Source organism: Pelobates fuscus, chromosome 1, assembly GCF_036172605.1.
Source record: "Pelobates fuscus isolate aPelFus1 chromosome 1, aPelFus1.pri, whole genome shotgun sequence".
Taxonomy (NCBI): Eukaryota; Metazoa; Chordata; class Amphibia; order Anura; family Pelobatidae; genus Pelobates; species Pelobates fuscus.
In genome coordinates this window covers 328,012,326-328,029,887 of record NC_086317.1, presented here as the reverse complement: position 1 = coordinate 328,029,887, position 17,562 = coordinate 328,012,326, and the positions used below count along the sequence as shown (strand labels likewise).

General features: G+C 40.7%; 1 protein-coding gene across 1 annotated transcript in view; it reads left to right on the top strand.

The window, feature by feature from the left end:
- Positions 1–17,562, top strand: part of MYO16 (myosin XVI) — a 312,032-nt gene that overhangs the window by 92,440 nt on the left and 202,030 nt on the right. The window contains exons 7-9 of the mRNA XM_063459903.1: positions 1,686–1,811; positions 8,888–8,963; positions 12,974–13,127. Of these exons, the coding sequence (XP_063315973.1) occupies positions 1,686–1,811; positions 8,888–8,963; positions 12,974–13,127 (356 nt within the window). The remainder of the gene's footprint in view (positions 1–1,685; positions 1,812–8,887; positions 8,964–12,973; positions 13,128–17,562) is intronic.

Genomic DNA, 17,562 nt, shown 5'->3' with positions numbered 1-17,562 from the left:
TGCTGCAGCTAGACTGATTTTCCTCTCCTGTCACTCCTCTCTCACCTCTCCCCTCTGTCAATCCTTACATTGGCTTCCTGTATCCTATAGGAGTCAGTTCAAGGTACTAATCCACACCTATAAAGCACTGACCAATTCTAGCCCCCTATATTTCTTCACTGATATGCAGGTATGCCCCTTCTTGGTCTCTCTGCTCTGCCCATGACCTTCTCCTGTCTGCTGCTTGCACCCGTACAGCCAACTCACACTTGCAGGACTTCTCGCAGGTGGCTCCTTTCCTTTGGAATAGCCTGCCTACGACCATCAAGCTCTCCCCTAGTCTTCATTAATTTAAAAAGTGCCTCAAAACTCATCTCTTTAAGAAAGCTTATGGACTCCCAGAGTAACCTCTACCTCACATACCTGTCCCTTGCTCTCTCCGAAAGGGCAGCACTATATGCTCTCCTCCAGCTCTGCTTCACTCCACCTTGTTTGATTGCTACCTCCTGTACTGTTGGGTTTTACGCCTCACCTCCTATAGACTGAAAGCTCGTTTGAGCAGGGCCCTTTTCAACCTATTGTTCCTGTAAGTTTTGTAATTTTCTAATTTATTGTTAAATCTCCCCCTTTGATAATATTGTAAAGTGCTACGGAATATGCTGGCGCTATATAAATATCAGTAATAATAATAATAATAATATACTTGTGCAATTTGTTTCGGTCCAAATTTAAATTCGAACGAATATCTGCAATTTGGACACCTCACCCTACCCCTACCCCTAATCCTAACTCTAACCCTACCCCACCCTAGTAGGGTTAGGGGTAGGGTAACGGTTAGGGGTTGAGGTAAGGTTAGGGAATTGCCAAAGTGCCGAAGGCCCGAATTTCGGAAGTGCCGAACCGAACCAAATGTTTTGCCCATGCACATTCCTAAATAATAATATTAATATTTTAAGTACACTCCTATTGTGTATTGGTTATTATTAGTATTGCTGTGTTGAGAAATCACAGTGTTTATCGAGTTTTTGCAGCTATCAGAACTTTATTTTTCACTTTTTGAATGCCTTTTCACACCTGTTTCTTAAAATCTTCCATAAATTGCTAATACAGTAAATTGCACCTGTGCTGTGAGGGGCTGAGCTGGAATGTACACTCAGTGTATATTGCCGGCCCCTACAACAACATGGGCTAGTTAATAGGATTCTGAACCTGTGAGTAGACCGGGAGAAGAGACAATATTTGAAGCTGCTGCGGTGGTTACACTAAAATTCTGACAGCTCACTAAAACTCTCTTGCCATTGCTCAATTTTCCACTCGAATGGAAATGTTGAGCTTTGTTTTTATACATTCATGAGTCAATCATGTAAAGCTACAAAATACATTCCTAAAGGAACATGGTTCAGAGACCACTGGAGATACATACATTGTCATACATACACATTTTGGAATCCTTGACCACTACTGGGATTGGATGGCTTTATAATTGCAATAGTAATTATTCCAGTTTGCTCGTTATTGCCATACCAAATGTCTTTGGGTAAGTATTGCTATGGACCATAAGGACAGCATAGATTTTAGTTGTAGTCATGTTTGATGGCAACACAAGCAATTACTCTGGTCACATGTTTCTGCTTTTGGTATAATAATTGCAGTAACTTTCTTTAAACACAATTTTAACATTACTTTTGACATATGTTTATATGCAGCTCCACATAGCCTGTGCTTATGGCTATAAGGATGTAGTTCATCACCTCTTAGAACATGATGCTGATCCAGATGCAGCTGATAACCAATACTGGACCCCACTTCATCTGGCTGCAAAATACAGGCAGGTAAATGATTTCTGTTCTCATTAACATTTAAAATATGGTAATATTGTTATTTTAAACTTCTGGAGCAATAATTGACTGCATTATATTGAAATCCTAAATAACAAAGTGAAAATAAAGAATTTATTTTATTGTTAGATACAATATAAATATATAATCAAATAGGAAAAGTAGAAAAAGCCGCAGCACTTAGTTGCTCCAACATATCTACTTTCACCCCCAAAGGCAAGTTCTAATATTTTTATTTCAACATAATACAGACTTGGCATGATATAGGAAGGGTGGAACGAAGAGCAGTCTTATCTTATTTGGTGCATGGTTTACTATATTACTTTTCCATGGTTGATCTGCAGTATGTGATGAAGGACACAAGTCTATTTAGCTTTTTGGAAAACATTTTTCACATAATTTTCAGATAAAATGAATGGTTAGGCACCTATCACTTCCTCCAATGTTCGTTTCCAAAATAACTCTGAAAATTACACACCTTACAACAAGGTGGAGCGAGACCATCATCAGGAGAATATAACAAGAGGCATGCAGAAAATCAATTTTAAACAGTGACTGATTTACTGGATTAAATATATCCATGCTAATGTTCATGTCAATGCCACCACAACTCAAAATTTCAAGTCCTATGCAGCTAGCCCAGCCTATAAGTTACATGCCACTACTTATCTCCTATTACTACATAATTTATTAGAATGGAGAGGAGAGCAGTCTTGGCCGTCTTGTAATGGGATCTCTGATTTAAAATGTAAAAAACACCCACATTTCTTTTTTATATTTTCAAGAATATTTATTACACAAATTTGTAAATTCTATGTTAGAAAGAGTTTACTTAAGGCCTCTTCTAATGGAGTCTAATGGGCCACTAACACTCTCTAACACTACACAATAAAGTAATATAACAGCTCTCTGTTGGCTATTTTCACCTTAATTACTGTTGCTGGCTACTGCTGCTGGGAGGCTGGCTGACAGACTGGTCGGCTAGCAAGTAGACTGGCTGCTGTGGCCTGCAGGCAGGCAGGACAGCTGCTGTGGCCACCTGTCAGGCAGGATGGCTGCTGTGGCTGTCTGGCAGGCTGTCTACTGTGGCTGGCTGGCCACAGTAGCCATAAGCCATAAGTTTGACTGGTGTGTCTGGCTGGCTAGCAGGCCTCTTTCTTCCCCCATCCCCTTTGTGCATCTGTTTCTCCCGAACCCCTTTGTGTGTCTCTTTTTTCCCCTTTCACAGTCCCTCTGTTTGTCTCTTTGTCCTTCAGCCCTTCTGTGTGCCTCTTTGACACCCAAACCTTTCTCTGTGTCTCTTAATCATTGTCAAGCCAAAGGTGCATAATTCATTGTTGCACAATAGAATATTAATGTAACTTGTTCAGTTCAGATGACAGAAGGGGTAGTGTTAATTGCATAGGAATGTGAAAGGTAGCAGATGGTTTACCATGTGCAATGATCCTTTGATTAATCAAAAGCTCTGTACGGTGTGAGAAGTCACACATAAGTGGCCTGGAAGTCTAGCTCCAATGTAAATTAGCTGACTTCAGGGATATGGCCTCTGCCTTTTAATTTATAGGTGGATTTCTTTGATATGGTAATAATCATTAGCTTTCAAGAAAAGAGAAAAAACAAGCTTTGTGTTCCAGTATCATATCCAAAAGAAAGAAACATTAATATTTACCCACAGAATAATAAAGATTTATTTTCTATATATTTGGAATGTGACCAGCACAATCTTCTAATCAAACCCAAACATGATTTGTATAATTTAACCATATGGGAAGGGATTGGGATGTCCACTATATTTGGTCACTAGTAAAAAGTGTGACATATATATGGAATGGAGAAATGGTAAAACATTCATAGATGCAATTATTATCTCTGTGGCAAGTACATAAGATTTTCCATTTGGATTGATGTTGGTCTGAAACACAAGGGGGGGTGGTCACTTATAGTATCTTGTCTCCACCTCTGGGCATGGCTTGGTAATTCACAGGGTATATCTCTAATGATACTGAAGTGTACATTGTTCTTGCTTCAGGGGCCAAAGTCTAATTCTAAGTGAGTCACCATCTTTCTTATCAGAGACCCCCTGTGGCAGAAATTGTACTTTGAAAACTGAGTAAGTGATTAGGACTTCTGTTATTCTATCCCTTTTGTTTTTATCTGTTGTTGGTGTTACTAATTTGATAGTCATCTATATTTTTGTATGCACTGTGACAATTGTTTTGCTCATAATAAATATTCCTTTATTAAGTTCTGCTTTTGTTTGTTTAAGAATCACGTTACCTGAAGAGACTAATTAATGATTTGCAATTGCTTCGATATAATGCTAAGTTATATTTGGTGGGGTTTTCTTATTAAGTTACCTGGGGGACCAAGGCACCCCATTTGTATATTGTCTTGGTGGTGGCAGCATTAAAATAGTAATAGTTAAATTATTATGCTAAAGTGAAGGTGGTGTTAAGGGGGATGTTATCATTATTTCCGGTCTAGTGCAGACAAATAGTGAATTTTAACCCTTTCACCACCAAAACGAAGTCACAGACACTCTTAAAGGACCACTATAGGCACCCAGACCACTTCAGCTTAATGAGGTGGTCCGGGTGCCAGGTCCATCTAGGGTTAACCCTTTTTTCTATAAACATAGCAGTTTCTCTGAAACTGCTATGTTTATAAATGGGCTAATCCAGCCTCTAGTGGCTGTCTCATTGACAGCCGATAGAGGGCTTACGCGCTTCTCACTGTGAAAATCACAGGGAGAAGACGCCAGCGTCCATAGGAAAGCATTGAAGAGGAGGAGAGGAGGCAGAGAGGAGGAGGAGAGCTCCCCGCCCGGCGCTGGAGAAAGAGGTGAGTTTAACCCCTTCCTCTCCATCCAGCCCGGTGGGAGGGGGACCCTTAGGGTGGGGGCACCCTCAGGGCACTATAGTGCCAGGAAAAGAGTATGTTTTCCTGGCACTATAGTGGTCCTTTAAAGTAGGTTGCGTTCGTGACAAATTGGTGGTAATCATGGGATAACTAAAAGTTTTTTCATCTTTTTGTACAAGATTTTAGTGTTAGTTTTGCTGGTTAATCCAGGCACTAAAACAAATTGTGTCTCTATTTCCAAAGGCTGAATTCAGTGCATATACAATATATTTACACCTCAACATTCCCCTTTCTTTGCTATCTTTTATATACTAAATTGCGTACCAGGCGCAGTCCAAGGCAGCGCTAGACCAGCTTTCCAGGAGAGATCTATTCCCTGTCGGGGAAAAACAAAAGAGGAGCTATTACAAGCACTGGTGGACTTTGCAAAGTGATGCCTCAAACACTGCAGAGGAGATACCTGTAGCTTTTGTCCATGATGTGCCGAGATCTGGAGGTCCCTTGGATTATTACTTACAAACTGTGTTAAAATATGTTGACTCAGCAGATACAAACCAAAGACTACAGCCTATCCTTAAATATCAGGAGGCTGCTGAGCGTCAAGCTGAGAGGGAGGCTGCAGAGTGCCAAGCTGGCGGAGAGCATTAGCTAAAAATAGCTGAGTTGGAGAGGTTGATTGCCATACCTAGGAGTATTGATTCAAGAGATTCTTCTCCACCCAAATAACGTGCAGAGAATTTTCCAACTTTGGATCTGGATGTTTTCCTGCGCAGTTTTGAAAAGGTTTGCAGACAGTACCAGCCATGTAAGAACCAGTGGGCACGGTACCTCACCCCTGGTCTCAGAGGTCCTGCACTGGAAGCATTTGCTGTGCTTCCAGCAGAGTCTGACCAGGACTATGATATGATTAAGGCTGCCTTGCATAGATGGTACAACCTTACTCCTGAGGTGTACTGGTAGAAATTCAGGACTTTGCAGAAGCGTTCCACAGAAGGTTATGTAGCAGTTGTGGAACACCTGGCGACAGAATTCCAGCAATGGACTAGAGAGCTGGTGTCAGGATCCCGCGGGCGGCTGTGAGGGGAGGCTGCAGTCCGCTCGCGGCACTTACCCTCCAGCTGTCTGCGGTCCCCTTCCTGGTGTGCGCTCGGCGGGCGGCATCCTCCCAGCCACGGATGCCGCCCGAGTCTTCCTCTGCGTCCCCCAGCGGCAGCATGCATGACGCTGCACGCTGGGAGACCACCCATTTTAATAAACGCCGGGGTCAGCCACCTGACCCGGCATTAAAGGCACAGTGCCTCAATCACAGTGGGAGGTCTAGATATCTCCCACGTGTGATTGTTAACTCTGATTTGAAATTAACCAATCAGAATTAACCGATGGATTTAAATACTTACCTTTCCTGTTCCTCTCTGCCCTGTTGTGGTCTTTGCTTGCTAGTATTGCTACTGAACTTGTATTTCTGGTTACGTACTCTCTGGCTTGTTTATCTGACTTTGTGACTTTCTCCTACCCTTTGACCTCGGCTTTTTTCTCGTTATTCTGTCTTCTGGTTCCCCTTACTCGGCTTGTCTCCTGACTATTCTCTGTGTGCTTAGCCCGGCCACTCTAAGGTCCGGTACTGCACCATTTCTGTGTGTGTGTTAGCGTGTTTGGTTCCCGGAATCGTGACAGCTGGAGATCAAAACCCTGGAAAGCTTGGAAGATCTGGTCATTAAAGAACAGTTTTTGCATCTCTGCCCAGCCGATGTTCAGGAATGGCTGCTGGACGGGAACCCCAAAACAGCATTGGAGGCGGGTGAGCTGGCAGATTTCCACACTGCCAACCTAGCAACAGTGGACCGGAGCAGAGGTTTTGCCAAGGGAGCATCCAGCTGGAAGACCACCCCACCATGACTCCCCATTACCAGGTCTAGTGGGCCATCTTTTGTTTCAGCTTCTACCTCAGGGAGATGGGGAGCTAGTGCCATTTCTGGGCAAAGAGATAGTCGCAGATGTTTTATTTGCACCCAAGTGGGGCACATCAGTGTTACTTGCCCTGGGAAATGGCAGCCAACATAATCAGCTGGGGAGGGACGCTTCTCAGAACCAACATCCTCTGTATTGTTTGTAACCAGATCAGAGGGCAGCACCAATGTAAATCTGCAACCTGTGAGAGTTGGAAAAGAGGTAACTGTGGGACTCGGGGACACTAGGGCAGATGTGACTCTTGCGCGTCCAGAACTAGTGCGCTCTGAGGACTTAATTCCTGGTAGGACTCTAGCGGTTAAAGGAATTGGGGGAGTACGTCTTGTAGTGCCAATGGCAAGAATTTATCTGGATTGGGGAGCGGGGAAGGGTTTCAGAGATGTGGGGGTAGATGAGAATATCCCTGCAAATGTATTACTTGGTACAGACTTAGGTAAATTGTTATTCCAGCATGTGCCTGAAAGTAATATGTGTTATCAACCCAAGCCTTGTAGGGGCTCTACTATGCGGAGGGCAGTATGTAAAAGTGTACGTAGACTTCCTTGCTTGGAGGGGGGGCAGAATGAGCATGTGTGCATGTCTGTGCCCGAACAAGAGGTGTCTGCAATATCATGTGAGAGTGTACCAAGACAAAGTTGCTGTAAGGGAGGGCAGAATGAGCATGCGTGCAAGGCTGTGCCAAAACCAGAGTTGTCTGTGTTACAAGGTGTAAGTTTGCCAGTGCACCTTTGCTGGGAGGGAGGGCAGAATGTGTGTCAATATGTGCCTAACCAAAGGGTGTCTGTGGAAACATGTGAAAATGTATGACCAAGGCACCCCATTTGTAAATTGTCTTGGTGGTGGCAGCGTTAACATAGTAATGTGGGTGGTGTTAAGGGGGATTTCATCATTATTTCCGGTCTAGTGCAGACAAATAGTGAACTTTAACCCTTTCACCACCACAACTACGTAACGCACACTCTTGAAGTAGGGTGCGTTTGTGACAGTCGTCATCTGCCCCTCTGTGTGTCTTTGTTCCCCCCATGACCACTATGTATTTTAACCCTCTGTGTGTCTCTTTGTACCCCAGCCCTTCTGTGTGTATCTGTTTGTCCCACCCAGCCCCTCCCCTTGTCTTATTAAACCTCCCCAGCCCCTCTGTGTGTCCTATTCACCAGCCCAGCCTCTCCATGTGGCTCATTCAATTTCCCTGCCACTCTGTGTGTCTCATTCACCCCCAGCCCACTCCATGTGTCTAATAACCCCCCCAGCCCCTCTGTGTGTCTCATTAATCCTCAACACCTTCATGTGTCTGATTAACCCACCAATACCCTTAGTGCCTCCATGTAGCTCATTCACTCCCCAGCCCTTCCATGTGTCTTATTCATTCCCCTCTGTAGCCTCTCCATGTGTCCCAATCCCCCAAGCCCCTTCATGTGTCCCATTTCCCCCAACCTCTCCTTGTGTCTCATCCGCCCAGCCTCCCATTTCCTCCCTCGCTATCCTTTCCTGTACCTCCCATGTAGAGGTAGAGGAACTCCTGTAACCTCGCCCCGGTTCTGTACGCTACATTCTGTGACCGGCAGGATGATAGCACATCCCCTCCTGCTGGTCACCCTGCATTTGTGATGTGCTCCCCCAGTGCCGGTGTGCCATAGGCGGCTGTGCACTGGGCCAAAGGTATAAGCCTGATGGCACACCCCCAATGTGTTGCACTGGGGTGAACTGCTCCTCTGCCACCCCTTTAGTATGTGATTGGCACTAGCGATCCTCACAGGCTATTGCAGGATCAATAGCCAGGGCAGGATTTTTACTCGCCAATGGCTAGAGCACTAGAGGAATGTTTGAGCCCAGCTTTCTATGTATCAAAACAGCAAAGCGATAATAGATGTTCCAACCAATCACATTAACATGCTTATTTCCCATTTCAGGGAAATTACAAATAGTATTATTTTACGATTTATGTATTGGAATCATGCATCAGACAGCAAGATTTGATTTTCTGTGCCTTTTTATCTTCCCAGTACTCTTAATAGTGATTGTTTGTCCCTTGACTTTTCTATTTTATTGTACATTTATAATATTTTAACTTTTTTACAAATTTATTTTGGAACAGTGACACCCCAGAATTAAATCTCCATAAAGAACATGCTTTTGAAATTGTGTTACTTGTGACTTTGTGACTAACTATGTGTATGTATATATATATATATATATATATATATATATATATATATATTTTTTTTTTTTTTTTTTTTTTGCAGACAAGTCTTGTTAAAATGCTTCTGAGGCATCAAGCAAATCCCAATATTCTGAACTGCAATGGGGATAAGCCTTCAGGTCTGTATGTGTATTGTGATAATGGCAAACATTAAACGGGGGAATTTTGAAATGACTATTCACTATATAAATGTTATAGCACTAATAGTACAAATGATCCAAAACAGCTATTTTTCCAGCTCTGCAACTATTGTCCTAGTCCCTAGTGCGTTCTCCACAACTACCAGTTCTGTTAATAATCCCCTAAGGATTCTGATAGAAAACGAAATGCATTTATGTGAAAAGAAATGCATTCATGCAGACATATTACATTCCAGATTACAATCAAAATTACGGTTTTCTTTTGTACTGCATTGCAATCTAGTTAAAGAAACCTTTTGGGCACCATAACTACTTCAACATAATGAACCTCATGGTTGTACTTCCCCTCTGTCATTTCACTTTCTGAAATCCTAGATAATTGAAAGTAAAGGGAAGGATCAGCAAGGGGCACCACTGATTGACTTAGAGTGGTCAGCTTACACTCTAAGCCAATCAGTAGCTGCCCATTCATAAAAGGGTACTATAAGGTTAAACTGTTTGTGAACGGTTTGACCAATACAAGTAATTATGTGCCAGCACCGTGGACCTCCTGTCACCATAACTGAGCCTCTAAAAACCTTTTGCTATATTAGCTTAGTGGGTAAGAAGGTGGGTTCACTTATTTTGTCTCTTTATTCACATAGCCCAAATTATATGGATGCAGTTAATGAGCTCTTAACATTTTGTTTTACAACTCCTTTCTTAATCTTTATATTTGTCTTTTCACCATCCTACCTTTGGTTTTTTTCCATTCTTTCCTAGCCACCCATACAAAAACCTTCTCCATCTTCTATTGATCACCATTATTTTACTTAACTCTCTAATTTTTCTCTATTTGTTTCACCTTTTCACCTACTGTGAATTGGTTTATTTAGTTTTTTTTTAAAAAGTTTATCCAAAGTTTTCAACTTATGTCAATATTTGTTCCATGACGTATGTTAATGTTTGTGCTATGTTATTTGTGCATTTCCTTTCTTGAAACAAAGGCCTCAATTTAATTAATTTGAATCAGCATCAGAAATCACAATCAGATGATTTATCTACAAAAATGTTCCATGGACATTAAAGGAACACTACAGTCACCCAGACCACTTCAGCTCATTAAAGCTCCCGTGAAAGAAGAGCTAGAAAGGATGTAGAAATTGAAGGCAGTAGTAGTCCCAGTTGTGATTGTGACTCCCAAGTTTATGGGACATCTGAGATCGCTGTCCAGAAGAGTGCAGTTATACGAACAGCTAAGAATCTGTGCAGAACCCTTAGACTCCCAGGCCTCAGATAGAGGACCTGAGAATGATGGGGTACGAAAATCCATATATAATGAGAGCACTCAATGGTTTCACCTCACGACTGACAGGTTTTCGTCACCATAGCAATCGGATGCTATCCGGCTAAACACATGAGTAAGGGATTACGTAGTCACGCACGTAGGGGTGTTCCGCTTGTCGTACCGGCAGACAGCGCACAGCACTGTGCACTGTTGTTTCACCGGGTTTGGGGTAAGTCTAATTTATTTGATATTTATTATAAATGTTGCAGATTCTAAACTGTTTAGCATCTTGATAAAGGCCGGTTTGTCGGATGAAACATTGATCTTTTATATGCGATTGTGAATACATATTTTTTCATTTCACAAAACCATTGAGTGCTCTCATTATTTTTGGACATATTATTAGGCTGTGTGGAAGAGGGAAGAGTGCCAGAAAACTACTATTTATATATATATATATATATATATATATATATATATTATTTTTTTTTTTTTAAACATGCCCCCACACAACCTTTTCCTACCTAACACTACAGCCCTTATCTTCTACATGCTACAGTCTCTATCTCCCCACACTACACGCTCTAAGCTCCACGTCATAGCCCTGCTCACCACACAATAGGCCCCTACCCTACACTACAGTCCATCCCTCTACAGTACAGTCCATTTACCCCATCCCTCTCATCTACAGTACAACCCCTATCCCTCTGTAATATTCCCTAAAGAGGGGAGGGCTTGTAAAGCTGCAGATACCAGGTCTGCAGTTTTGCAAGCTGTTTTTTTCATACACCTTCAAAGTGGACACACACAAAAAATGTCATGCAATTTTCTTTGGTGCATATATCTACTGAATTACGAGAGAAAAAAAAAATTTGAAGGCCAAAGTAGTCAAAGTGGAAACATAGCTATCTTTGAGAATATTTACAGTTTGGCTATTTTGAACTTAAATTTGACATTCTCGCCTTTTTTTTTTTTGCAAGGGAATTGCAATATCTAGGCCAAAATAGCCAAACTGTAAAAATTCTCCAGTTCAGCTCTTTTTCCAAGTCAGCTACCTTGCTCTAATTTCCTTACCAATTCACATTTTAGTAAACAAACCCTTCAGTATACTAGCCTACTCATATAGAGGAGACATTTTGGTATTATATTGCGCTAGACATTTATTATTATTTTTATGAGGAGTATTACTATTATTATTACAATTATTTCCCATGTCAGGGGCATGGAACTGGTTTGGGAAGACACAAATAAAGAACTTTCCCAGAGACACCTCATGACTTCACTAAACCACTCTGATAACTTTATAAAATATATATATTTTTTTATAATTCTTTATTTTTGTTGTGCACAGATAACAATCCAGCTTGTCTTGTCACAACAGCACTGACAAGCATAATAAATGACAGATAGTATAAAACATTAGTGTGGCATGCCATGAAACAGCACCATTTTTTAGTAATAAGAAAGAAAAGTAACTATACAAAACATGCTAGTCTATCATAGGTTATGATACAACTGGTACCATCTATTCAGAAAAGACAAATGCAAGCTTGACAAGTGTATGATTGGATACTAACAGCATAAGGTGAGTGAATGATGGTTCAGGGGTACATTACTCTGCCAAGTATGAGCCTTAAGGCCTAAAGGAAGAGGGAGCCCTGCTACGCTCCCAATGAGGGTGGTCAGATTATGCCCACTAACAAATGCAGCTCTCCTAGTGGTGTATTAAGGGTCTGATCCTCTGCAAATCTACCCCACCAGCCCCAGACCTTATCACAGTTCAGTACTTGGTCCTCACGTACCCAAATGCCATTGACAGTCTGGACAGGGCCTCGGGACCTTCTCGTGACCACTGGCTTCCATGCTGAGTAAATACTATTTGAGAATGTGAGCTGTGCTTGGAAAAACATTTCCCCATATGGACTCAGGTCCAGGAAGGAAACAGAAGATCGCAGGCTGGCGTCTCCTGATAGTGCTTTCTACTCCCTTCCTCCTGGCTTCTTCACAGTCAGCATCTTGGCTCTGTGGTTCAGGGCAGGCCTCGGGTTGATAGTTGCAGTAGGCTGTTGAGAGACTTCTGTAACTGCTTTTCTCCGTGCCCGTTCTTCAAGCTTGGCCCAGAACTGTGACCAGAAGTGTTCAAAGGCTCCGTCGATAAGATACCAGGTCTTCATGTGGTGGCCATCTCTGCTGTGAGCATGCAGTCCTGCAGGTTTGATCACTTGGTACTGCTATTCACCCCACACCAGGCTGTTTGCAGGTGGGCACTCAGTGGGGACCGGGATGTCCCCCACCGGTCCAAAGAGGGGATGTGAGCGGCTTATGGTGAGATGCCCAAAGTGGGGAGATCGTCCGCCCCTTCCAGCTACCAGGCCGACAATCTCAAAAGGCTTCAAGGTCGGAATAAGTGAGTATCCAATGTGCTCAGGCTCTCCAAATTTATCAGGATATGTAGCTGCTGGCAGCAAGAATTGTCCTGTGTTAGGATTAAAGCGGATTGTGCTCAATGTATATTCGCGTTAGCAGGAGCTACTATGAAGCACGTCCGGTAATCTTGGGTGTCTGGCCCCGCCCCCTTTGTAAACTTTATTGTATGTTTGATGTATTCTGAATTTTATAAAGGTTTAATTCTGACAGAACACTTTCTATTCACAGATAAGGAAAATGATTTTTTGATTGTGTTTATCACTTTTTTTCCGTTACTTTTAATTTTTCATTGTAGATATTGCTGCAACAGATTGTATTCAAGACATTTTATTGAAAGCTGAAGCTCATTTAGAAGGAAGAAAGAAAAGTTTAACATCTTTAACTGCAGTATTTCAAGAGGAACCATACGAAGAGATTTTGCATGATGTTCCTGTAGTTGCCAATAAACTGTGAGTTATTGTGTGCTATTGAGAATATAAATAATTTTAAAGGTTAAAAACACTCCCTAGTGCATCATGTGCATATTGATGATTGATTGAAAGTGATTGACATCCTCTTGTCCAATATTACATTTTAAAATAAATATGAAAATATTATGAGCTTGATGCTTTGTTGGTACAGAGAGAGCAACTTGCAGCTGAACACACATGGTTAAACTCAAGCATTTTTATGGAAAAAAGAACAGCATGATACTCAATTTAAGTAGCTCATGTTCGTTTAACAGTTATAGGATAAACGAAAAGCTAATGAACACTGGAACTTAATTCAATGATTCAATATGGAATAGCACTAATGAAAGCATTTGTGTTCTACAATTATATATCATTATGAGGAACTTCAAAATATATTTGCGACACAGTAATGGATTCACAGTTTGGCAAATTATCTAACCTTTGCAGAATAAGTGGAGATTAGCATACATATTTCCTGTCCTTAATAGATCACATGATTGTCGTGGAGCAGATCTTAGGCTTGTTGAAGACTGTTGACATGTCCTATGCTCTAATTAAACAAGATTTGTTGGTCAAGTGTTTTTAAATTACCATATTCATTTGAGAATAGATGGAAATTAAAATTCAGAGCTTCCAGAGCCAGTGGTTCTTTGCCAGCAAATACTATCTGGAGCAACTCAGTGACCACAAGAGATCTATTGCAGATATGATTTCAACAAATGGTTTGCAACCATTGTTTTCAGCCACTTGGAACTTGTTTTTGTGTTCAGTATAAGAGTAAAAAATGGCTATGGGCATTAAAGGATTGCTTGTTATTGAATATTGGGTGTTTTATCTCCCTTGATGGCTTACATGCAAACTCTATTTAATATCAGCTGGGAAACTTTTTTTTTTTTTTTTTAGCACTGTACTGATGCTCTCGTAGGACAAATAGGCAATTCATGATAATTTATATTATTTGTTCTGTGCATCCAGAGCACATTTTGGTATATGCACTCAGTTGCTATAACTAACTACAGGGGTGTTTGCTTGCACATGCATTGTGCCTGTATAACTCAAAGGTTGTTATAACTATTTATTTATTAAACTATTTCTATGGGTCAAATCAGTTTTAATGGATCATTTAAAGTCTTTTTTTTATGTGATTACATCTACAACCCTTTAAAAAGGGTACTTATTTCACAAACACAGAGCCTTTCTAGAAATATCTCAGTATATCAGCATTGTATGTTTGAGGACCATACCACCCCTTTAAGCAGTGCAGGAAAAGTGGATACTCGATTTTAAAAAAAATATAAACTTTATTAAAACATATAATCTATATAAAAACAAAAGTATAGTATATATACAACAAATATTCCTTTATTACATGATATACGTTTTACCTGCTTGGCTTCCTCGGTCTCATGTAAGAGAGATACTCCAATCTTCTCTCTTCTCTTTTAAGGGATCTCTAATTGTTTAATAAAGTCCAGTTGTCCTGGTAGTGCAGTCTCCCACTGTACTTGGGAGCGCACTGCGTATCAGACCTCGTTTTGGTTTGCGACGGCATTTTTCTTTCGTGTTGAATCTCAGTGCCTCCAACTACTGTATTTACAAATGCACTTGTGGCTCTCAGACCTATTTTTTTCTTAACTTGTGCCACAGATCAGACAACAGCCAACAGTTCCAAAAACTCTGTTACTGGAATCCCTGAAAAATACATAGAGGACACACAGTTCCCAATGGAACTAACACAACTTTATTTTGGACAACGGCTAACCATTGGTGACTTGTCCTTGAACATGTGGTGAAATCCATATACATATAAACAAACATACATAACTTGAGGAACTTGAAGAAAAAAAAAACTACATATTAATGCATCAAATATATAATGCAACCACAACTTTCAAACCTATGGAAAACATAGCTTCGTTGTTTGCAATTCTACAAATCAATGCATTTTTCAGTTTCACCAACAGAGGACAGAGGGTGTTGGAAAGCCGTCACTGAATGGTCTCTTAATTTTTTTACAGAGTCGTGTGTCGAATTACAATGCAGCACAGAACAAAGCTCACAGGACCTCCTGTGAATTTTTTACAATGAATTTTCAATAAGACCTTACATTAGAATCTATGAGGAAACTCACCTTATGATATTCCCTTAAGGTTTAAGTTTTATTTTTCCTACAGTGTGATTAGTTGGATAATTCCTCATTATTATAATAGGCAAGAAAATAGGGTGGCAGGGATGGGGAAAAAATTGATGTATTTTTTTTTTAACCCCTTAAGGACCAAACTTCGGGAATAAAAGGGAATCATGACATGTCACACATGTCATGTGTCCTTAAGGGGTTAAATAAAATTAGATTTTTTTATTTAAATTGGATTTTTCTTTCAACAAATTTTATTTGCTTGTGAAATTCACATATGCAAAACAGTAGTTGTGTTGGTAATTGATTGCTCACAACTGAGAAAATAAATACTGTGCATTCAATATTGTATAATAGTAATACTAAAATAATATTTTTTTGGATTTGTGTACGACAGAAAAAAAAAAATCAGCCATGCATATGGTGGTTTGGCTTCTCGGAAATGTTGTTTGCTGAAAAAGATTCTGTGAAACAAATCAGATGAACCAAATGGGCATGAAAATGTGCTGCAAAATATACTGTTTAACGGATCTACGGGCACCCCGACTGGGTACCTCCGTTAAAGGATGCTCCTAGCGCTTCCTGAGGACTCCAAGCACTGCAGCAGACACCGCAACCACCGAACCAGAGATGCATACGAATGCTCTCAAGCATATGAATGCTGTAAACAGCTGAACAGGAAAAGCATACAATCAGCTTACACTCCTGGCAATCAGCATACAATCCAATTCCCCCAATAACGAGACAACACTTTGTTTTGAGGTCAAGTAGAACTGACTTTACTGGCACATACAGCCTCTTTTATTCCCAATCCACAAACATAGTACTGCCCACAGGGTTTTACAGAACAACCAATCAATATGTACAATACACACAGACACTCCCACACAAAATCCTCCCCTCTGCCTGTGATATGATTACTGAACATAATGGGTAATATAATTATCACAGGCAGAGAAATACAGTTTTATAAAACATATCACAGGGACCCCAAAACATGCAATAACCCCATAAGAACCGGGGGATCTGGGTGAACCACATATCCACAATTCACCCAGATCTGTTCAGTAGTTTGGAAGATATAGTTTAATGCAGATTCTGCAGAACATATACAGGCTATATGAAAAATAATTACTGTTTAATGTGTCTGCTGTTGTATAGTTTAAAACTACTGCACGATGTCTTTGTGAACCAAATATCGGTGAGATGGCACCGTGTAGAAAAGTCCAAACAGTGTCTGTGAGTTAAAATGGCCGCCATCCATTGTTCTCACCATGTGCTTCATCCATTGTTCTCACCATGTGCCTCTGATACATGAAATGGTGGCCACCCAGTAACTCCACAGTATGTCCCCAGGTGGTTCTTAAAGGGCCAGCAGCAGCATAATAAAATACAATATGCCCAAATCAGTTCCTAGAAGGGCAATACATCCAAGGGCCATAGTCGCAGGGCAAGAGGCTGGCAAGCAGTCTCCAGGCACAAGTGGCGGGGTTGGTTCCGCCACACACTGATAGGTGCATATTCCTTTCACTTGGTTCACAGAAAATTACCAATGAAAAGTAATGGCACATGTCAGAGAAGCATTAATAAATCTTTATTTATGTATTTAGATGTACGTATTAAATATATAAATATATCTTTTTTTAAACTGCTCCTCCTTTTTCTCTTCTATTGATCCCTTCTTGCTGTGAATACAATCATATTTAGTGGCTGTCCAATAGACAACAAGCATCTTATTTTTCCTATCAATCATCTCTCTTTTTGGTGTCACAGGTGGAACTCTGAATCACACCTAACATGCCTGTCTATTGTGTGAATAATTTGTTTCATGATTAGTCTCTATGGCAATTTAGGATACACAATGGCCCAAATTGCAGTTCATAATTAAACAAATCTCCAAGTCTGTTTTTTACTCAATCACAATCAAAAAAGCTTAATAGTACAAGTGTAGCAAACCTCAGCTTATTATTGCCTATAGATACTTGAGACTAGGGGATACATGTGGCATGCTGAACAATGGATTATGATCATTAGAGTAAGCTTATTGACCAGTTTCAGAGTTACATTCAACTTTGCTATTTAACAGTCACATTATAAACACTAGCTTGACAGCTTTTAATGCCTCTTGTCAAGATTCAACCATTGCCCCATTCCCATGATCGCTCGAATACTCAGGTAACAGTTTCTGTCCATTCCTTTATTTCTTCCTCATCTAAAGTGGCCACACCTCCACGTAACGGGAACAAACGCCATCCATTGTACTATGCGTGTATCGCTCAGTTATTTTGTTGCTAATTG